General features: G+C 40.3%; 1 protein-coding gene across 4 annotated transcripts in view; it reads right to left on the bottom strand.

Moving 5' to 3' along the window:
* LOC145987619 (uncharacterized) overlaps nt 1-23,915 on the bottom strand; it is a 53,415-nt gene that overhangs the window by 29,305 nt on the left and 195 nt on the right. For all 4 annotated transcript variants that reach the window (XM_083122019.1, XM_083122021.1, XM_083122020.1 and 1 more), the window contains exon 2: nt 15,142-15,342. In XM_083122019.1, the coding sequence (XP_082978145.1) occupies nt 15,142-15,290 (149 nt within the window). In that variant the 5' untranslated portion in view covers nt 15,291-15,342. The remainder of the gene's footprint in view (nt 1-15,141; nt 15,343-23,915) is intronic.

The following is a 23,915-nucleotide window of genomic DNA, read 5'->3' as shown; positions in this document are numbered from 1 at the left end:
CTAGGCCGCGACCCAGATGTGGAGCGCTTTACTCAGGACGACCCGAACCGACATCGCAAACTTGACTTCCAGACTGCCCTTCCCTGACGTCACGGCACCCTACATTGGCAAGGCCCCTCCCACTGAGTGCGTACTGCCCTTGTTTCCTGACGTCATATGATGCATATGCTATTTTTCATCGGCTAAAAGTGTTCCGGTGCTCAGCTACATCAACTGCCGTCAGGCACACGCAATTAGTACACGCGTATGTCCTTTACAGTGCCAAAGTTTGTGCCCATGGGTGCTGCCCATACTGGATTAGAGATACGTCTCTTTCTTTTGTGTTTTTTTTTTATCGTCAGCTGCAAAGAACGTCCAGCCTATGGCGACATGAAGTCTACAGCGTTGCCATGGTAACTTTATCTCAAAGCTCCGCCCAGCCTCGTGTGTGTTATGCCGAGTGTACTTTGAACTCCGCTAACAGTAAATACAACCACGTGCGTTTTCCGGCGTTTCTTCACAATGTGCTGACATGTGTTTTTATATTTTCGTGTTGTCATCGTTCATTCAAAACCTAGTTATGTGTCAATAGAACACGATTATTTTTATATGTGCCTCAAGACTTAGTTACTGGTGCTCGTACTTTTTGAGTATATAAGAGGCTTTGACTTGCAATTTAAATTTTTTCTACGTATTTTTATATATTTTTTTCTCAACGGTGTTTGGTGCTACGATATTGTTGATGATATGACTATTCTGGTGATTTCAATTTTTTTTATGGTGATGTGAATCTTCTGGTGATTGGCTTGCTGTATTGGTTTTCTACGAGTTTGATATGTTAATAAATGATAGTTTTTAAATATAACCTACTCCGGAGAAGGTAGAGATATGGAGATTATTAAACCGAGAAAACATCGTCATGCTAATATTCACACTTGTTTATTTCCTGAACTTGTCCGACCAGCGAGTGATCCCAAGAATGCGCTAACTTGTAACTTCCGTTAAACAAGGAACTGAAAGGCAAACGCATGGATCTAAACAAGATCCATTGTGTTCGAAAGGTTTAACAACCTTTCGACGCCTGAGATTATAAAAGCAAGCTCCTACCCGGAGCACGCTCTCTTTTGGATTTTGACACTCATCGACGTTACATGGATAATTAGTCTGATTACGTTACAACACATTACACTGCTAACTACGACGATGGAACACGGAGTTACCGCTGCCTAGCATGCTACAAGTCACAAGGGATTGCTCGGTTTGGTGAGCTGAGGGTCGAAGGATAGAACCTTGGCACCTGTCACGATTCGGTCTGCAAGAAGCAACAGGACAAGACAACACACACACCTACCAGGTATGAACAAGCGTGAATAACCTTTACACCAACTTTCCATATCTCTACCCTCCTAATCGGAGCAGGTTCAGCCAACAGATATTATTAAGCTCTACGTAAATTTTTAAATGAAACTTCCCTGTGACCTCAGATCCCAGGTAAAACGGGATTACAACAATATATATAGTCTTGGAAAGAAAAGGAGCAAGGGCCCTCTCGGTGGCGCATGGTAGCATCGTCGCCTTGTAATCAAGGGGTTCCGGGTTCGATCCCTGTTCATAGTGGTTCGGATCCCACTTTACACTGTAAAACCAGTCCCGATTAGGCATCTCATGTATACAGTTCATACCGGAATCGAATCCGGTATCTCTTAGTTCAAGGGGACCGCGTTAAGCACTATTCTGTAGGGCGGGCCCGAGTCTTCTATGCATCTGATTGTTCACTTGGGAAATGATGACGATAAGAAATTATATGCACACGTCTAATTTCTTAAAATTAATCTTATTTCTGTGTGGAAAACTGAATATATGATGGCACTGGATAAAACAAAGTTCGCACAGGCTCAAATGATTACGCTCTCGTCTTTGGTTCGGCAGGTTCAACAACCTGCCCGAGTTCGATTCCCAATGGAGGCACATAGTTGTTCGGATCTCACTTTAAACTGTAGGTCCAGTCCCGATTAGCCTTACTGTGCATAAAGTGGACTTAAAACACCAGTTCAATTAATCAATCAATCGAAAGGTTCAAGGTTCGATCCATAGTGGTCAGGCCGGTAGCCAGAATTTGATTTCGGAAGGGGCTTGTCCCTTATCGGCAGCCGCTATCTAAAGATGAAAAGGTTGGGGGGAGGAGTAAACGTGCTGAAGATGAATTTCTATATGGTGTATTGCAACTTAGCATATACAAGATGTTTAATCATGTTAATGAAGTAAATTTAATTACTACTACACATTATTAAAATTAAATATTTGTAGGATTTCGGAAAAGGATTTAACTGAGCTCGACGTCGAATATTTAACGTGCCTGACGTCATTCTGGTTCTACATTACAATGGTAATGTCAAACCCACAAAAACAATTAAACAAATGAACAAAAGGCAATCATTAATAACCTATTTACCTTTTGTCCCAGGGTAAGTGCCATCAGTTGGAGCCCAAGAGATTACATAGGGTAGAACAAATCACACCACAGGTTTAGTTCTATATATATACACTGTAATTTCTATAAAAGAGCACATGCATAAACATTACATCATTGCCCCTTTCATTCTCACAGTCACACTCGCATTCATTTCTCGGCAATCCAATAGACATGAGTAATTAATACAATAATAGTTCGGCGGCATGTTTAAAGTTAGCTACATTAATTTAAACTGTTCTTAATTTGACATATTACTTTTGCATTTACGGAAAAACATGTTCCGGTCGGAGCTTTACCTGTACGATAAAACACTACTCCTTTTAAGTTGTTGTTGTTGTATGAATGTTAATCTATATATTGTTAATTTTGAGGTTAACAAGGATCACTGATATATAATTATATTGACAATTTATAGCGTCGTACAATCTGAATGTTAAATACTTTGGATGAATGGATAATTGAACGCTGTACGGTTTTACATGTTAAAATGATAGTTGATGCAATTTAATCACCGTAATAAGCAATGTCTGTTCGAGATTTTTAATGTAATTAAGCGAGTTCATTGGATGTCACGACGGGGCGAACGAAGCTTATCCATTTTCACGTCCATTCCGGCTTACCTTTGTCGGCTCTGACTGAAGTCCTCGTGGTGAAGTCGTGGATGTTTGCGGCATGGTCAATAGATGGCTTCCGGGCGATAAGATAGGATCTCCGCATCTTCAAGGATTGGCAACTGGGTCGGACGCCCCTCAGCAGGGCCTTTCTCTGTCTCTACTCCATCTTGATAGTACACAGACACGTGCGAAATAACACAACACGGAACGGTGCGACACACAAAGCGGATACTTTAAGCGGGTGGTTCGCGGAAGATTGTGTAGGATAACACGCCGAAGAAAATCTGAGTAAAACTGGTCGTTTCCCTTCTCTGCGCGTCTATTTATTTGCTATTCAAAAGGTCTGTTACGGTACCCTCTCTGTCCAAGCGTTGCTAAATTGTCCTCAAGTCGTAGGCTCTTGTCCTGCTATCTTCGCCCGTATATTTGGAGTTCTTTGACCCTTCTCGAGCAGCACCTCGAGTAGAGGTTAGCCAAAGATCGGGCCTATTGTATCCTGCACGTTCGTTCCGAAGACAGTGCCAGGGAGTCTGTAGCTATTGTTATCCAGTCTAGCTGTTTAACCTTTAATATCGGGCTTAATTTATCTCCTATCAAATTCTGCTTTGGGGATTTCGTCGATGATAATCTGCTGCTGGGCTGTCTTTAATTTCAGTTGAATCTGACCATTGGTAACAAAGTTGTATTTTTATATTTCTTTACCCGAGGCTCGGCCTCTTCTCTCGGGAAACAGGCTAGTCCTTCGCTCTCTGCCGTCCAAGTCCCGGTGAACAGCCACCATCCAATGCATATTATTGCTTATTACGATGATTAATTGATTTACCTGATAATTAGCAAGATTTTATCGTTATAACATTCCCCTCTCCTTACACATGAATTTTTTCTGAGCTTAAGATTATATGCTAAGGAGAAATTCATCAAAACACAATTAATAATTAACGTTAAATCTTGCCTAATTGTTACACATAGGCGCTCGAATAGGGACTCGAACCCTGGAATATATAGTTGTCTTTCTCTACAGACTAAATTGCACTTTTCAATTAATTTTACATCATTACATTTAATATTAACCAAACATAAAATTGCAGGATTACTCAACATTCATTTGCAGTTCTTGACTCTGTAACATTGATCATTTAAACAAACACCTTGCTAACACTTATGAGAATTATCCTATTATGTATGCATATACCTATGTAAACTTACTACATTCACACTCTAAGTTATGATGAAAATTCACTCTTTGAGATATAGTTCAGAATTATTGAGTTAATACATAAAATATTTCTTATCATCAATTCAAAGCTTTTAAAATACATGTTTCTTTACTAAATAATATCTATTCTGGGTAATAAGAATATAAATAATACGTTATTAATGTTGGCATTAACATAACATGATATATACTCAGATATTGATATGTATATAGGTATATATATATATATATAAGTTCTCAGTTTTTTGAATATTAATAATAATAATAATATCATAATTGTGTTAAATTATTTACACTAGTATGCGGAATAATTTACAAATTTAAAGGCTCGACTGGGATTGGCGCGTTGGGATTGAGTCCCCTACTCGTTGATGGTTGAGGCCATTGTTCGTCAGTCTCTTGCTTCTCATTGTTGTAGGCGGTTCTTACTAAATGAATAGCTTGTGTTCTGCCTTCTTCCATACGATTGTCTTCCTCCCCGCGTGAAAATCGTATGTCGCCACGCACTCGGTAACCTGCGTTTGTGTTCTGTCTGCCTCCACGGTAGTTTCCTCGATTCGAGCATTTGGTATCCCTGTCTCGCTTTCTTGGAGGACTGTACTGCGATTGTTCTTGTCGATTGAATTGTTGTCGACGTCCATTGTATGTATTACGTGTAGTCGCCATTTGCACTCGTGGAAAATTTTCTACTCTCTTCCTATCAAAATTATTATTCCCTCTTCTGCTTGATTGATCTTCCCATCGATGTTTTTTGTTCTCCTTCAGCAAATCCATGTCTTCAAGGATAAGCGACATTCGGTCAAAATTTTCTAACACATCTCCTGTAAGCTGTCTCTGCACGTAGCTCGGGTACATAGCTCTGATAGCCGTGAGGATTTCTATCACTTCGGTTCCGGGCTTAAGCGAACGGAATTCATTCACCCTCTGCCAGAAAAACTGTTTGTATGTGAGCTTTCCGTTGACGTCGTACCGCTTGTTTCTTAACTGGGTAACCTTCCTCTCTACCAATGATCTGCACTGAAATTGTTCAATGAAAGCTTTTTCGAAGGTGCTAAAGGTTTTGAACGCTGGTACCTGGTGGTCTAACCAAATGCGTGCGGAACCGCGAAGAAGTTTCTGGATGAGCTTCAGGTGATCCTCTTCGTGAATCCCATATAAAATGCAATCTCTTTTGAATTCTTGAAGAAACGTGGATGGCAAAGTTTCTGTCTTCTCTTGGTCGAAAATCATAAAGTTGTCCAGTGAAAACTTCGAGAAGATGGCACGCCTGCCTATTTCCGAGGTGGCTACACTGGTCTGTACCACGGAGTGGACTCGCGAGCAACTGCTATCCTGCTCCATGACGTCATCGCCTGTGGCTTGACTCCCCGATCGAGATGGTTGCTGCACTAATGTCGCCAGGGGCGTTGTTTCTCGCTGGTCTTCCTCGTTCCTTGTTCGTGGTGACGTAATAACGATTGAAGAAGTCTCTCTCTGCATCGTTTCTTTGATTCGTGTGACGTCTTGGCGTAAGTCTTGCGTCATGTTTTTTATCTTCCTCCATTGCTGTTCTTCTGAGGTCATCTTTGTTTCGATTTGTCCAAATCTTTCTTCCACCATTCTGGAATCCGCTGCAAGTCGACTATCCACCATTCGGAATTCCTCTTCCATTCTCCTTTCCACGTCATTCTTCTTTTCTTCTATCTTCTCTCCCAGGTGTGCCAGGTGTTCATGGATCTGCCTGACTTCAGTTTCCACTGTTTTTTCCAGGTTCTCAATGTCTTTCGAGTTATCACGATGTCTTTCAACACACTCTTCTTGGGCTTTTTCTATTTTCTCATCATTCTTTTTTAATGCTTGTAGAAACTGATCCATCATCTCTCGGTGTTGTCGTTCTTTCTCTCTTCTTCGCAATTCTTTTTGTCTTTCCTTCTCTTCCTCTTCCAATTTTCTCTTCTTCTCCTTCTCTTCTTCTTCCAATTTTCTCTTCTTCCAATTTTCTCTTTTTCTCCTTTTCTTCTTCCAATTTTCTCTTCTTCTCCTTCTCTTCTTCTTCCAATTTTCTCTTCTTCTCCTTCTCTTCTTCTTCCAATTTTCTCTTCTTTTCTTTCTCCTCTTTTCGACGTTCTTTCCCTTCTTCATGTTGCTTCATCATCGTAGTGAAGAGCGCCATTATCGCTTGAACATCCATGGTGCCTTGGGTTGGTAACACTGCCGTTGGTTCCTCACTTTCAGGGATAACGGTATTCTCCGGAGCACGGTTGCTTTCTCCTCCCTGGTCGCCTTCCAGTAACGTCACTTCCTCTCCTTCCTTTGGATTGTCCATTTCTTCAATCTTCTTCCTTTGTCGAGTTATTCTCTCCATCACCCTTCTCCTCGGTCGTTATTCTCTCTCTCTTCTTCCTTGGATTCGATGCGTTCTCGCAGCGAGATATAAATTTCTCTTTTCCTTTTCATAAATAGACCCTACGGGGTTTTACGTCTCCCACCTTACCATCCTTGATCGATGCTTTATCCTTATCGCCGCATAAAAATCCAAAATCTCTCGCTATGTAAATTACTTTAACCATTGTTACTTCACGCCCACTATATATATTGCACAAACAATTAAATACTCAATTCACATACTAACTATGCGTAAATACCCTTAAATACTCTAAACTAGAAAATTACTGATTATAGCAACACAAAGAACTAAACGCTTCATACTCTAGGCGTCCTGCGTGGTATTTTTTTTTAACTGCAATAAGTGATTAATATTTGATTTTCTACCTCTATCAATCTCTTGGTTCCTGTCGAAGGCATGTAGGCACATAGCTCTATAACTGAATAATTATGGCACAATAAACTCATTTTTGCGACTATTAATAACTTCCTTCCAACTATCGCCACTTATTTAAACTTCGGGCCTACTCGGGCCTAATTATCGCATATTCGGGCCTACTCGGACCTACACGTCGAATGTTCGGGATTACTCGTCGAACCTACATGTCACATGTTCGGAATTACTCATCGAACCTACATGTCGCTTGTTCGGGCTTACTCGTCGAACCTACATGTCGCATGTTCAGGATTACTCGTCGAACCTACATGTCGCATGTTCGGGATTACTCATCGAACCTACATGTCGCTTGTTCGGGATTACTCGTCGAACCTACATGTCGCATGTTCGGAATTACTCATCGAACCTACATGTCGCTTGTTCGGGATTACTCGTCGAACCTACATGTCGCATGTTCGGGCGCCATCTTTTAACTGAGCTCGACGTCGAATATTTAACGTGCCTGACGTCATTCTGGTTCTACATTACAATGGTAATGTCAAACCCACAAAAACAATTAAACAAATGAACAAAAGGCAATCATTAATAACCTATTTACCTTTTGTCCCAGGGTAAGTGCCATCAGTTGGAGCCCAAGAGATTACATAGGGTAGAACAAATCACACCACAGGATTAGTTCTATATATATACACTGTAATTTCTATAAAAGAGCACATGCATAAACATTACATCATTGCCCCTTTCATTCTCACAGTCACACTCGCATTCATTTCTCGGCAATCCAATAGACATGAGTAATTAATACAATAATAGTTCGGCGGCATGTTTAAAGTTAGCTACATTAATTTAAACTGTTCTTAATTTGACATATTACTTTTGCATTTACGGAAAAACAGGTTCCGGTCGGAGCTTTACCTGTACGATAAAACACTACTCCTTTTAAGTTGTTGTTGTTGTATGAATGTTAATCTATATATTGTTAATTTTGAGGTTAACAAGGATCACTGATATATAATTATATTGACAATTTATAGCGTCGTACAATCTGAATGTTAAATACTTTGGATGAATGGATAATTGAACGCTGTACGGTTTTACATGTTAAAATGATAGTTGATGCAATTTAATCACCGTAATAAGCAATGTCTGTTCGAGATTTTTAATGTAATTAAGCGAGTTCATTGGATGTCACGACGGGGCGAACGAAGCTTATCCATTTTCACGTCCATTCCGGCTTACCTTTGTCGGCTCTGACTGAAGTCCTCGTGGTGAAGTCGTGGATGTTTGCGGCGTGGTCAATAGATGGCTTCCGGGCGATAAGATAGGATCTCCGCATCTTCAAGGATTGGCAACTGGGTCGGATGCCCCCCAGCAGGGCCTTTCTCTGTCTCTACTCCATCTTGATAGTACACAGACACATGCGAAATAACACAACACGGAACGGTGCGACACACAAAGCGGATACTTTAAGCGGGTGGTTCGCGGAAGATTGTGTAGGATAACACGCCGAAGAAAATCTGAGTAAAACTGGTCGTTTCCCTTCTCTGCGCGTCTATTTATTTGCTATTCAAAAGGTCTGTTACGGTACCCTCTCTGTCCAAGCGTTGCTAAATTGTCCCCAAGTCGTAGGCTCTTGTCCTGCTATCTTCGCCCGTATATTTGGAGTTCTTTGACCCTTCTCGAGCAGCACCTCGAGTAGAGGTTAGCCAAAGATCGGGCGTATTGTAACCTGCACGTTCGTTCCGAAGACAGTGCCAGGGAGTCTGTAGCTATTGTTATCCAGTCTAGCTGTTTAACCTTTAATATCGGGCTTAATTTATCTCCTATCAAATTCTGCTTTGGGGATTTCGTCGATGATAATCTGCTGCTGGGCTGTCTTTAATTTCAGTTGAATCTGACCATTGGTAACAAAGTTGTATTTTTATATTTCTTTACCCGAGGCTCGGCCTCTTCTCTCGGGAAACAGGCTAGTCCTTCGCTCTCTGCCGTCCAAGTCCCGGTGAACAGCCACCATCCAATGCATATTATTGCTTATTACGATGATTAATTGATTTACCTGATAATTAGCAAGATTTTATCGTTATAACATTCCCCTCTCCTTACACATGAATTTTTTCTGAGCTTAAGATTATATGCTAAGGAGAAATTCATCAAAACACAATTAATAATTAACGTTAAATCTTGCCTAATTGTTACACATAGGCGCTCGAATAGGGACTCGAACCCTGGAATATATAGTTGTCTTTCTCTACAGACTAAATTGCACTTTTCAATTAATTTTACATCATTACATTTAATATTAACCAAACATAAAATTGCAGGATTACTCAACATTCATTTGCAGTTCTTGACTCTGTAACATTGATCATTTAAACAAACACCTTGCTAACACTTATGAGAATTATCCTATTATGTATGCATATACCTATGTAAACTTACTACATTCACACTCTAAGTTATGATGAAAATTCACTCTGAGATATAGTTCAGAATTATTGAGTTAATACATAAAATATTTCTTATCATCAATTCAAAGCTTTTAAAATACATGTTTCTTTACTAAATAATATCTATTCTGGGTAATAAGAATATAAATAATACGTTATTAATGTTGGCATTAACATAACATGATATATACTCCGATATTGATATGTATATAGGTATATATATATATATATAAAAGTTCTCAGTTTTTTGAATATTAATAATAATAATAATATCATAATTGTGTTAAATTATTTACACTAGTATGCGGAATAATTTACAAATTTAAAGGCTCGACTGGGATTGGCGCGTTGGGATTGAGTCCCCTACTCGTTGATGGTTGAGGCCATTGTTCGTCAGTCTCTTGCTTCTCATTGTTGTAGGCGGTTCTTACTAAATGAATAGCTTGTGTTCTGCCTTCTTCCATACGATTGTCTTCCTCCCCGCGTGAAAATCGTATGTCGCCACGCACTCGGTAACCTGCGTTTGTGTTCTGTCTGCCTCCACGGTAGTTTCCTCGATTCGAGCGTTTGGTATCCCTGTCTCGCTTTCTTGGAGGACTGTACTGCGATTGTTCTTGTCGATTGAATTGTTGTCGACGTCCATTGTATGTATTACGTGTAGTCGCCATTTGCACTCGTGGAAAATTTTCTACTCTCTTCCTATCAAAATTATTATTCCCTCTTCTGCTTGATTGATCTTCCCATCGATGTTTTTCGTTCTCCTTCAGCAAATCCATGTCTTCAAGGATAAGCGACATTCGGTCAAAATTTTCTAACACATCTCCTGTAAGCTGTCTCTGCACGTAGCTCGGGTACATAGCTCTGATAGCCGTGAGGATTTCTATCACTTCGGTTCCGGGCTTAAGCGAACGGAATTCATTCACCCTCTGCCAGAAAAACTGTTTGTATGTGAGCTTTCCGTTGACGTCGTACCGCTTGTTTCTTAACTGGGTAACCTTCCTCTCTACCAATGATCTGCACTGAAATTGTTCAATGAAAGCTTTTTCGAAGGTGCTAAAGGTCTTGAACGCTGGTACCTGGTGGTCTAACCAAATGCGTGCGGAACCGCGAAGAAGTTTCTGGATGAGCTTCAGGTGATCCTCTTCGTGAATCCCATATAAAATGCAATCTCTTTTGAATTCTTGAAGAAACGTGGATGGCAAAGTTTCTGTCTTCTCTTGGTCGAAAATCATAAAGTTGTCCAGTGAAAACTTCGAGAAGATGGCACGCCTGCCTATTTCCGAGGTGGCTACACTGGTCTGTACCACGGAGTGGACTCGCGAGCAACTGCTATCCTGCTCCATGACGTCATCGCCTGTGGCTTGACTCCCCGATCGAGATGGTTGCTGCGCTAATGTCGCCAGGGGCGTTGTTTCTCGCTGGTCTTCCTCGTTCCTTGTTCGTGGTGACGTAATAACGATTGAAGAAGTCTCTCTCTGCATCGTTTCTTTGATTCGTGTGACGTCTTGGCGTAAGTCTTGCGTCATGTTTTTTATCTTCCTCCATTGCTGTTCTTCTGAGGTCATCTTTGTTTCGATTTGTCCAAATCTTTCTTCCACCATTCTGGAATCCGCTGCAAGTCGACTATCCACCATTCGGAATTCCTCTTCCATTCTCCTTTCCACGTCATTCTTCTTTTCTTCTATCTTCTCTCCCAGGTGTGCCAGGTGTTCATGGATCTGCCTGACTTCAGTTTCCACTGTTTTTTCCAGGTTCTCAATGTCTTTCGAGTTATCACGATGTCTTTCAACACACTCTTCTTGGGCTTTTTCTATTTTCTCATCATTCTTTTTTAATGCTTGTAGAAACTGATCCATCATCTCTCGGTGTTGTCGTTCTTTCTCTCTTCTTCGCAATTCTTTTTGTCTTTCCTTCTCTTCCTCTTCCAATTTTCTCTTCTTCTCCTTCTCTTCTTCTTCCAATTTTCTCTTCTTCCAATTTTCTCTTTTTCTCCTTCTCTTCTTCCAATTTTCTCTTCTTCTCCTTCTCTTCTTCTTCCAATTTTTTCTTCTTCTCCTTCTCTTCTTCCAATTTTCTCTTCTTCTCCTTCTCTTCTTCTTCCAATTTTCTCTTCTTTTCTTTCTCCTCTTTTCGACGTTCTTTCCCTTCTTCATGTTGCTTCATCATCGTAGTGAAGAGCGCCATTATCGCTTGAACATCCATGGTGCCTTGGGTTGGTAACACTGCCGTTGGTTCCTCACTTTCAGGGATAACGGTATTCTCCGGAGCACGGTTGCTTTCTCCTCCCTGGTCGCCTTCCAGTAACGTCACTTCCTCTCCTTCCTTTGGATTGTCCATTTCTTCAATCTTCTTCCTTTGTCGAGTTATTCTCTCCATCACCCTTCTCCTCGGTCGTTATTCTCTCTCTCTTCTTCCTTGGATTCGATGCGTTCTCGCAGCGAGATATAAATTTCTCTTTTCCTTTTCATAAATAGACCCTACGGGGTTTTACGTCTCCCACCTTACCATCCTTGATCGATGCTTTATCCTTATCGCCGCATAAAAATCCAAAATCTCTCGCTATGTAAATTACTTTAACCATTGTTACTTCACGCCCACTATATATATTGCACAAACAATTAAATACTCAATTCACATACTAACTATGCGTAAATACCCTTAAATACTCTAAACTAGAAAATTACTGATTATAGCAACACAAAGAACTAAACGCTTCATACTCTAGGCGTCCTGCGTGGTATTTTTTTTTAACTGCAATAAGTGATTAATATTTGATTTTCTACCTCTATCAATCTCTTGGTTCCTGTCGAAGGCATGTAGGCACATAGCTCTATAACTGAATAATTATGGCACAATAAACTCATTTTTGCGACTATTAATAACTTCCTTCCAACTATCGCCACTTATTTAAACTTCGGGCCTACTCGGGCCTAATTATCGCATATTCGGGCCTACTCGGACCTACACGTCGAATGTTCGGGATTACTCGTCGAACCTACATGTCACATGTTCGGAATTACTCATCGAACCTACATGTCGCTTGTTCGGGCTTACTCGTCGAACCTACATGTCGCATGTTCGGGATTACTCGTCGAACCTACATGTCGCATGTTCGGGATTACTCGTCGAACCTACATGTCGCATGTTCGGGATTACTCATCGAACCTACATGTCGCTTGTTCGGGATTACTCGTCGAACCTACATGTCGCATGTTCGGAATTACTCATCGAACCTACATGTCGCTTGTTCGGGATTACTCGTCGAACCTACATGTCGCATGTTCGGGCGCCATCTTTTAACTGAGCTCGACGTCGAATATTTAACGTGCCTGACGTCATTCTGGTTCTACATTACAATGGTAATGTCAAACCCACAAAAACAATTAAACAAATGAACAAAAGGCAATCATTAATAACCTATTTACCTTTTGTCCCAGGGTAAGTGCCATCAGTTGGAGCCCAAGAGATTACATAGGGTAGAACAAATCACACCACAGGATTAGTTCTATATATATACACTGTAATTTCTATAAAAGAGCACATGCATAAACATTACATCATTGCCCCTTTCATTCTCACAGTCACACTCGCATTCATTTCTCGGCAATCCAATAGACATGAGTAATTAATACAATAATAGTTCGGCGGCATGTTTAAAGTTAGCTACATTAATTTAAACTGTTCTTAATTTGACATATTACTTTTGCATTTACGGAAAAACAGGTTCCGGTCGGAGCTTTACCTGTACGATAAAACACTACTCCTTTTAAGTTGTTGTTGTTGTATGAATGTTAATCTATATATTGTTAATTTTGAGGTTAACAAGGATCACTGATATATAATTATATTGACAATTTATAGCGTCGTACAATCTGAATGTTAAATACTTTGGATGAATGGATAATTGAACGCTGTACGGTTTTACATGTTAAAATGATAGTTGATGCAATTTAATCACCGTAATAAGCAATGTCTGTTCGAGATTTTTAATGTAATTAAGCGAGTTCATTGGATGTCACGACGGGGCGAACGAAGCTTATCCATTTTCACGTCCATTCCGGCTTACCTTTGTCGGCTCTCCTTCTCTTCTTCTTCCAATTTTTTCTTCTTCTCCTTCTCTTCTTCTTCCAATTTTCTCTTCTTCTCCTTCTCTTCTTCTTCCAATTTTCTCTTCTTTTCTTTCTCCTCTTTTCGACGTTCTTTCCCTTCTTCATGTTGCTTCATCATCGTAGTGAAGAGCGCCATTATCGCTTGAACATCCATGGTGCCTTGGGTTGGTAACACTGCCGTTGGTTGCTCACTTTCAGGGATAACGGTATTCTCCGGAGCACGGTTGCTTTCTCCTCCCTGGTCGCCTTCCAGTATGAGTGCATGCGAGAAGAACCGCTATGTCATTCATTCCCGCGCCGAAAAACGGACAAGCAATAGAATTCTGTTCTTGAAATTTGAAAGTCATGGGGATATCTTTTCTGAACCATAAAATAATTAACCCAGAAACTTCTAGCCACCCGTAGATAAATCTTGGCACAGAGGTTCAATGTGACACAGTCCACTGTCAGCGATGTCATTCGTAGAACGCAGAACCAACTGCCACAAACTGAATGAAAGACACTTGGTGGGGTCAAAATGGAAGACAGTGGTCACATTGGATGAGGCATACACTTATTCCATGCATAATGATAACATTAGGGCAATTACGTACCATAACATCTCTGGCAAGGGACATACAGAATTTTACCGCCAACGCTGAAAAACTTTCCTGCAGGGAATCATGATTGTCGCCGAATACGGTTATGTAAGGTGGAGAAAAACATAAAGGTGAATGCTGCCTACTTCCAAGAATCCATTATGGCCTCAATTTATTGGACAGACATCCCTTGTCTGAACGAAGCCAACAACAACCAGGTGCGGATTATTATTATTTATTCCCTTTTATGATATTCCTGTCAAAAGCCCTGATGCCAGTCCAATGGATTTCTGTGTATTTGGACTGTTAAAATGACGTGTAGAACATCACCGCCCTCGCACCCTCACTGGCCTATGGAAAGCTTGTAAGGAGGAATGGGATGGAATTTCTATGCATGTGCTCCAACACAGTTTGTTGCAGTGGAAATTGTGAAGCTGGGTGATAATCCATAATGCTGGTGGCCCCATAGAACACAACCAGCACCGCTTTTCAAAGGGTAAGTACACTTTACATATTGGTCAGATATAACCCGATCAACCTCTGTATGTATAAATATTTCTCTATTTTTTAATACATAATTATCCAGGCCCTAGTAATATATAAAATAACATAATAACCGTAAACTACAAGAAAATAATTCTACAATGCAAGCAATGCGTACATACAATAAAATTATATATCATAAAATTCCAAGCCATATGAATCACTTATAAATGCAACAAGCGAAAGTCAGTGTAGCAAATAATCAATTAAAAAATAATAAAACCACAATCTCAAGGCTTACCACAATTATTTGTTCAAACAAATATAACTCTCAAAATGGTAATGGTTACAATTTTATTTTGCAAGAAAAAATATAACAATAATCCTTATAAAATAGGAGCATACATGTTTGGTGCATAATCCTGATTGGGAAAAAATCAAAACATTCCCAACAATTAATACTTAATGAATAATTACTAACCTCTCTTGTACTTGCATTTCTTGTATTGCTGCTGTTGCCTGATCTACATTCGCATGTCCTCTAACTCGGGTAACATTACTAGAATACGACCCAGCTCGTGCAGGAGGTGGCTTGTTCAAGTTGTATGGAATATTCTGCTGCTGCTTCATGTCAACCAATCTTGTTGCAAAGTTTTCACAACAAACCTCACCTTCATCTTACCTACAAAAAGAAAATATTACCAGAATTGTGATGGTCGAATTTTCATAACCTAATCTAGTTTATTCCTTGATGCTATAGGCTATGCAAGAGTTTGGTTAGATTACTTGATACTTAGCTTATCTGCTGATTTTGGCTATCACAATGATGAGGATGATATGATGAAGGGACATTCAGAAAGAACACCCATGCCCAGGGTAGGATTCGAACCCGGGTGCAAGTATTTGGCTTTCTCCTCCCCTCCTATTGCACAAACTTACTTCTCCTCTCCTCTTCAACATATCCTCTTACCCCTCGGAGTGACTAGCTTCACCAGAGTCACAGACCTATCATCACACCTTAAACTGTGCATTGACATAATCTAAGACCTGGCCTGGCCTCTTTCACAGATGCATGCGTTCTTTAGTTGTTGGCATGTATCAAGTTTACGTTGTTGTGCTTTTTTTTTTTTCTTCTGCACACCATGAAGCTGGAAAAATTCTGCAAGGTGTTCTGATATGGAGTGCTGCTGATAATACAGAGTGTCCCAAAATAACGTTTACTCTCTTTGAACATTAATAACAGAGAAACTATTAAAGATGACTTGACTGGACTTTTTGCATTTGAAGATGCAGTGTCTATGTTGAGCATGTGTGAGAGCATATTGACCTTTTGTTTTTAGTCCCGACACAGCCTGCCAAGCGGTAGTCATCAATGTACACAAAATGGTAGAGGTGAGAAATTTTTCTTTCGAGAAACATAAGAAAAGTCGAATATCCATCCAGATCTCCTGATTCGACACAGTTAAATAAATCACTACCTGTGGGGAACTGTAATGAATGCTGAGTATGCAAAAAGCCAGAGTCACTGAGTGCCTTGGGACATGCAATTGAGACAACCAATGCTTCCCTTCTCGCAGAAACCGTATCTGCTGTTTATCAATCTGTTCAGATTGGACATAATGTATACTGCTAATGGTGGTCATTTTGAACATCTATAACTTTGAGGTGTGTGACACCAAAAAAAGTTCGTGCTTGCTGGAACACACTGTATGTTATGAGATGCACATATGAATGAGGTGATACATTCCTAAATGCTTTCATTGTTAGATTAGGCAGTCCATAAATTAGCATGATCAGAATTTCTGGAGAGGGGGTTGGGCTATTTTCAAATTTCAAAATGCCCCTGCATATACTCTTAGTAATCACTCGGTACCTTTCATATTATATCATGAACAGATTACATGCAATATCTGTTTCTATGCAATAAATATAAGCTTTGCAGTAAGACAAAGGTTGTGAGCTTGAACATTTTTAGATCAACATGTATTTCTATGCAAATTAACAATAATATTAATTTAAAAGGCACTAACAGTTCAAAGATGTAAACAATTTGTCTGGATGTTTTGCAGGACATTTCGCAGGATGCTGTTGAAAACTGACACACTTTTTTTTTTTTTTGAGTAACATCGCAGACCACAGAACATGACCAATACTTCCAATACCTGATCATGTGATTTCTGGGTCTTCAGCACTTTCTGCTATCCTCACTACATGCAAGTAGTTGCATCCCTTATTCTTTTAAGATCTGCTGATCTGTTTGTTATCAAATATCTGTTTCTCCGAAGCTATAATTGTCACTAAGTACTTGCACACTTATGACAGCATAAGTATAATTTATTTTTAACATACAACTTTACACAAGATAAACATCATACTGAAGTCAAAAAGTCTGATGATTTCCTTACAGCCTCGAAGTTGAACGTCAACAAAGAAGATTGATTGATTGAATTGGTTTTAAGTCCACTTTGTGCACAATAAGGCAAATCGAGACTGGACCTACAGTTTAAAGTGGGATCTGAACCAATATGTGCCTCCACCGGATATCGAACCTGGGACCACTTGATTACAAGGCGATGACGGTACCACTGCACCCATACGAAGAAGAAAACTGAATCCAATAAACCAATGTCATGAACGCTCTGTCTGAAAGACACACACTGCTTGACTACGGGTCCCAGGCCATCTAAGGGGGAAGAGAGAAGGTTCATCACGCGTTGTGGCAGTGTTTTGTCAATTTATTTATTTATTTAATTGAAGTTTCAGATACAGCACTGAAAGACCATTTTATACTGAAACTGTAGCAACAAGAAGAAAATAAAAACAATAATAAAAATAAAAACAACAAAAAAGACAATACAAGATGGCAGACGAAAAGAAGAAATTGTTACACGTACATTCTTAGCGATTGTCGGAACCTGTGTTCTGACAAGAAAATATCGGTATTTACAGGCAGGTTATTATATAAGTGGGGGAGCCTATAGTAAAGAGACCGCTGTAGGAGAGAGAGCCTTGTAGCAGGAATGTGAAAGAGCTTTACGTTGCGGGTTGGCCGTGTGGGTACTCGTAGATGAAATTGGTTGATAAGGAATTCGGTTTTAATTTTGCCATTAATGATTTTATGCAAAAATTTCATGTCTGCTAATTCGTGACGAGTGTGTGGTGACTGGATCTTCAAAATAGACATAATATCTGTTTTATGGAGGTGTCTGAGAGAAGGAATACTATGGCGAGCAATGGCGAGGAAAAAGATGAGGACAGAATCAATCCTGGCAAGATTAGTTTTAGAAGCCATAGTCCAGATGGGAGAACAGTATTCAAGAATGGCAGAGATAAAGGATTTGAAAAATATGCTAATGGCTGATTGGTTTTGGATTTCAGGGAACCTGTACAGAATACCAAGGAGACGCATGGCTCGTTTAGTAGTATATGTAATGTGATCATTGAAGTTTAGCTTTTCATCGATGATAACACCAAGATCTTTTTGAGATGATACATTTTTGATGGGACAGTTTTCGAGAGTATAAAGAGAGATCAGTTTGTTCCTTTTTAAGGAAATGGTGAGGCAGGAGCATTTCTGAGGGTTCAATTCAAGTTTCCACTGGCGACACCACACAAGTAGTTCTGTAAGAGCTTGTTGTAGGATTAGTGAATCGCGTTCCGATGAAATTTCTTTGAAGAGTTTACAGTCATCGGCAACGAGAAGTACATTTATGGGAAGAGAAGACAGTCTGTCTGGCAGATCATCCATGTAAAGAAGGAACAAAAGTGGGCCTAACACACTCCCCTGGGGGACACCAGACAGGACGGGTAGAAAGCTGGAAGAGGAGCCAGGGAGGATAACACGCTGCTCTCGTGCATGCAGATAGTCTGTTAGCAAAGATAGAAGTTTACCATGGATGTGAAATCTGGATTGTAATTTATGAAGAAGGAGATTATGGTTAATTTTATCGAAAGCTTTTGAAATGTCCAAATATATAACGTCAAGCTGGGAATTGTTTGAGATAGACTGAGTAGCATGAGAAATTAATACCGATAGGTTGGTCAAGCAAGAGCTGCCTGGAAGAAAACCATGCTGAGCAGTATTTATAAGGGGAGATGTGAACTTCAGCAACCTGTCTTTAATTATTTTCTCACAGATGATAGAGAGAGGTGACAAAAGAGAGATTGGTCGATAAGATTTTACAGAATGTTTGTCTCCAGATTTATAGATCGGTACATCATTTGCACGTTTGAACAGTTCAGGAAACACACCTGCATAAAAACACTTGTTTAGTAAGAGAGACAGAAGGTGAGCCAGGTAGTCAGCAGTGTTGTGAAGGAAAATTGTCGGAATTTCATCGGGCCCTAAGGACCGGCGCAACGGTGTGTGTTAAAAAGTTGTGCTCTTTCGTCTCCAACAGCGGTGTCAGAATTATTTACAATTTCCATAGGCACACGAGGATTCTGTTTTCTCGAATTTAATAACGAGTAGAACTTCTTCGGTTCAGCAACACACTCGGCTGTTATGTTATTTACATATTCAGTATACCTTGTTTTGAGTAAATATTTTGAATGTCTCCGAATATCAATAAACGTTTTGTGTGTATGTTCATTCGGGTACTGCTTCCACAAGTTCCAGGCCAGATTTTTGTTTTTCAATGTAAGGATAAGTTCGCTGTCGAACCAAATTGGATATTTTGTAGAATGCGCTTTCTTGGTAGGCACAAAGTCCTTTATTACAGCATGGAGGGCTTCCAGGAACATCTCCACGGTGTCGTTGACATCTTCCAGCAGAAACCAGGGATAGGCATCGAGTGCTCACCGGACGTCGTTCCAGGGGCTTTTTCGCCACAGGCGGCGAGGACCGTTCTGGGGGTGGAGATTTTTGACCTTCTCAGCGGAGGGGAGGCTCACAGCGACATAGAGAGAGGTATGGTCCGAGGGCAGCAAATTCCTTTCGGGTGTTATCCTCAGTTCGCACAGTGTTGATAGCACATATTCCAAATTGCTTTCTCCACGCGTTTTGTGCATGTTATGCTGCTTTAACCCCATACAGTGTATGAAAGTGTCGAGAAACCACTGATCACTTGAACAATTTACGTTTCCAGTTGTTGTATTTTTCCACTCAATGGAGAGATTGAAATCACCACACAACACGACATTCCACATTTCATAGCAGCCAACACTGAATCCCTGCAAGCTTCGAGGATATGAAGGGGAGAGTTTTTGTGCGGGCGATAATATGAACCAAGAATAAGTTTCTTTTCTTTATGAATATTTACCTCCACCCAAATAACTTCGCAAGCCCGACTCAGATCACGACGGTGTTCACAGATCCATTTCGTGTTTACACAAATCATGACACTACCCCCACGTTGATTTAGACAGTCGTTTCTAAAAATGTTAAAGTGCTTGGCGAACGGAAGTTCAGTGTCACTCACAGTATCATTCAGCCAGGTCTCGGTAAAAACTAAACAGTCATATTGTATTAATTCACTGAGGTTTATAGTACAATCAGAGAGTTTGTTCTTTATGCTTTGTATATTCTGATAATATACAGAGAAAGTTTCATTTCGATTTGAGGGACCAGGGTTCAGGTGGATGTCGCCGCACATGAGAGCGAGGCAAAACAGGTGAAAGTGCCGGGCGACAGTTTGCTTACCTCGTGGTTGGTCCCCTGGGGTCGGTGATCGCGACATGGCTGCCGAGAGTCCAGGTACACATCCAACTGCAGGAAATAAAAAGCTCCTATTTCCCAGGTTCCATACATCAAACGAAGCGTCAAAACTACACGCTGACCCACTAGAAAACTGTTCTTCACATAAACGGCGTTGAAACACACAAATATAACAAAAAAACAGTAGAATAATGACACCTTTTTCGGAGAGAAAAAAACATGCTTCGACCACGTTCAGCCATTTTCTTCTTTTTTGGAGTGTGTATGCAGTGTTTCCAACCTTCTTCACCGAAAAATAGCCAATTTTGTGGCCGGTTTTGAAATTATGCTAACACCTCGTTAGCCTCACAAACCATTGGCGTTAGCCCCATGAACCATTGATGTTAGCTGCACAAACCATTCACGTTAGCCCCACAAACCATTTCCGATAAGGTTAGATTAGGTTCGGCAAGCATAGTTTGAATTTTCAAAAAATAAAAAATCTTGCAACAAAAAGGCGTGTTTGGAACCACTGACAGGGGGTCATGTCATGAAACGCATGGACCATCCTTGACGTATAGAAGCAAATGAAATTTATAGGAAAAAAAAGATTTCACGCTAAAAAATATTACATGGCGGAAGAAAACACATTGAGGAACTTCAATGACGATACAGAAAGTGATTTCCGTAAGTAGTTTCTTCTGTAAAAATGAAGAAATCAGTTTCCACTATACGGAAGTGTTACCAATTATTCTTCTGTAGTTTAGTATCTAGGCTGTACGCTTCACAGGTAGCCTATAATCTGTCCTGGTTATCTCTGGAGGAAGTGAACGAAAACAAGTCTCTGCGCAAGTAGTGACGTGAGACGGTTCTACCAATGAACACGTGAGAGAGAACAGGATTGCATGGAGGGGGAAGCGACTACAGCACCATGTACTGCTTCGCTCTGCCCAATCGATTCCCCTCCCCCTCTCTGCCACTATGGGTGGCCTAGCTCCAGAGATAGCCAGGACAAAGTATAGCTAGTCTAGAATAGTTATATATATATATATATTTTTGGCTTACCTACCGACTGCTGGTCTCCCTCCCACACTATTCAGCAGTCACCTGTTATAGCGTGGAGGTCTCAGACCAGTGTTGGGGTGACGGGTGATCAGCCCGACGATCCCCAGCCGTTATTGTAGGTCTTCTTGACCAGGTTACGCTCACTCACTCGGAACTCCCCAATTTCCTCACGATGGTGGGTTGCCACCGGCCCTATACATAGGCCGAATAAATTCTGACCAGAGCCGGATTCGAACCTATGCCGTCCCGCAGCGAACGATCTCAAGACGAGTGAACGCCTTAACCCGCTCGACTACGGAGGAGGACAGAATAGCTATATGCTCCTGACTAATATCATACATATATATTTTCTGGATTATTGGGGTAATGATGCCAGGGTTATAGTTAACCCAATTGTGCATCAGTATGATCTAGGTGGTTATTGTGATTCCCCTTAGCTTGTGTGGCAGGATAGCTCATATTATAGTTTATGGGTTGTTTTTTCCACATTAAATAAAATAAAAGAAAAATCGTCATGAATAAAATTAGTACATTTTCTGATGCAAGTTTCCTTACTATTGAGAGGTCCACAAACAAGATGCACTGGTCAGAACATTTACCCAACCAGTTCTATATACACTGGATAATAAAGGGTGTCCCAAAAGTAACGCAGGATTAAATTGCGCGCCATTTCTTTTCCAATGGGTTGGCAATGCTGTCTGAAGCACATGTTGTAGTAAGCACATTCCGGTTAGTAGTGATGGAGAAATACACGATGCAGGAGTGCATAACTATCATAAAAACATATTACAAATACGTGTTGTGCTGAAACGGTGCGCAAATTATGTGGTATCTTTGGGCAGGAAAACGTGCCAAACGTGAAAAAACGTGTGAAAAAAGTGGTTCAAAAGTTTGAACAAACAGGTTCGGTGATGGACAACAAAAGAAGTGTCCGTCCTCATACCAGACGCTCGGCTGATAACATTGCCGCTGTGGGTGCTGGTATCACTGAGTGTTCGAGAACGTCAATTCGCCTCAGGTCTCTTGAGTTAGACATTTCGAGGAGCACCATGCAGCGGATCATGGCGAAAGATCTGCATATGCACCCATACAAGATTCAGATGACTCAACAGCTTAAGCCGCAACGTACAGCAACGGGCATTCATCAATTGGGTCCTGGACAATCTGCAAGTGGATGGCTATTTTGCTAAGAAAATCATCTTTAGTGACTAGGTGCATTTTCATCTGGATGGGTATGTAAACAAGCAAAACTGCCACATTTGGGGCATGGAAAACCTTTGTGTTATTGAAGAAAAGCCAATTTATTCCCAACGAGTATCCCTGTGGTGTGCACTTTGGTGTGGTGGAATTATTGGGCTGCACTTCTTCGAAAACGAGTCCGGAAGTGCAGTAACTGTCAATGGTGTACGTTATCGTAAGATGATATCAGCATTTTTGTGGCCTCAGGTGGAAGCCATGGACTTTGGCTTTGATGTTGATGAGATGTTCTTCCAGCAGGATGGCACCACGTGTCATGCAGCAGCTGATTTCGCGCAACAGTGATCACAATTGGCCACCAAGGTCATGCGATCTTACACCGTGTGACTTTTATCTCTTGGGATTTGTAAAGTCCAAGGTTTACAGCAAACACATACCAACCATTCATGAACTTAAAAGAAGAAATCTGACGGGTTATCACAACAAGTTTGCGAAAATGTGATTGCAAATTTTATCAAAAGATTGCACGAGTGTCATATAAAACGTGGAGGACATTTACCGGATATTATTTTCCATAATTAATCGGAGTGTTTACTCTTTCTAAGTATGTTACAACTTTGCAATTCATGTATAAATAAAGGGTCATTTTATAAATTTAAATCCTGCGTTACTTTTGGGATACCCTTTATATAAAGTTATATGCTTGAACGTGTAATTTGTCACGAAAGACTTCTTCCATATTTCACAGGTGGGATTGGCGACTCGAATGTCTACAGGACAAGTTAACACTCAATTCACGAAAAATTACATTGCACTTTGAAGACGTATTCTATTATCGGTAGCCCTGGATGTTCATTTCAGTACATGAACAACTACACTGCACATCACTGAAAATTAAGAAACTTCCGTTCCAGTGCTTGCAAAGAAAAACAAATATAATGAAAGCTCTACTTGACTATTACATTTGATAAGCGGTTTTAAAACGCTACTTTTAAGCAGGAAGAAAATTAGAACTATGTATCCGATATGAATATATATATATATTTTTTTTTGCGACAGCTCTAAGGAGAACGTCTTCCAAATAAATTGCGCTTTTCACTTCGAATTGTAGAACGGAATCGGGGGTTGGATCAATCCACTAACGCATTAGACATGGAAAGGTACCCTTTAAATGGAAAATTCCGCGTTAAAGAAATCCAGTAAACACAACAATAATGTAGTAAAGATATTACTAGTATTTCGACCCTGTCAATAAAGTCGTTTCACCTTGTTTTTTTTCGTAGATTGATTATGCAAAAGATGATTTACCTTGCATACAGGATGTCAAAAGGTTGAATTACGATTACAAGAGATAAAAT

Source organism: Lepisma saccharinum, chromosome 5, assembly GCF_977018435.1.
Source record: "Lepisma saccharinum chromosome 5, izLepSacc3.1, whole genome shotgun sequence".
In the NCBI taxonomy this organism is placed as follows: domain Eukaryota; kingdom Metazoa; phylum Arthropoda; class Insecta; order Zygentoma; family Lepismatidae; genus Lepisma; species Lepisma saccharinum.
The sequence above is the reverse complement of the archived record's forward strand: the minus strand, read 5'-3'. Positions and strand labels throughout refer to the sequence as shown.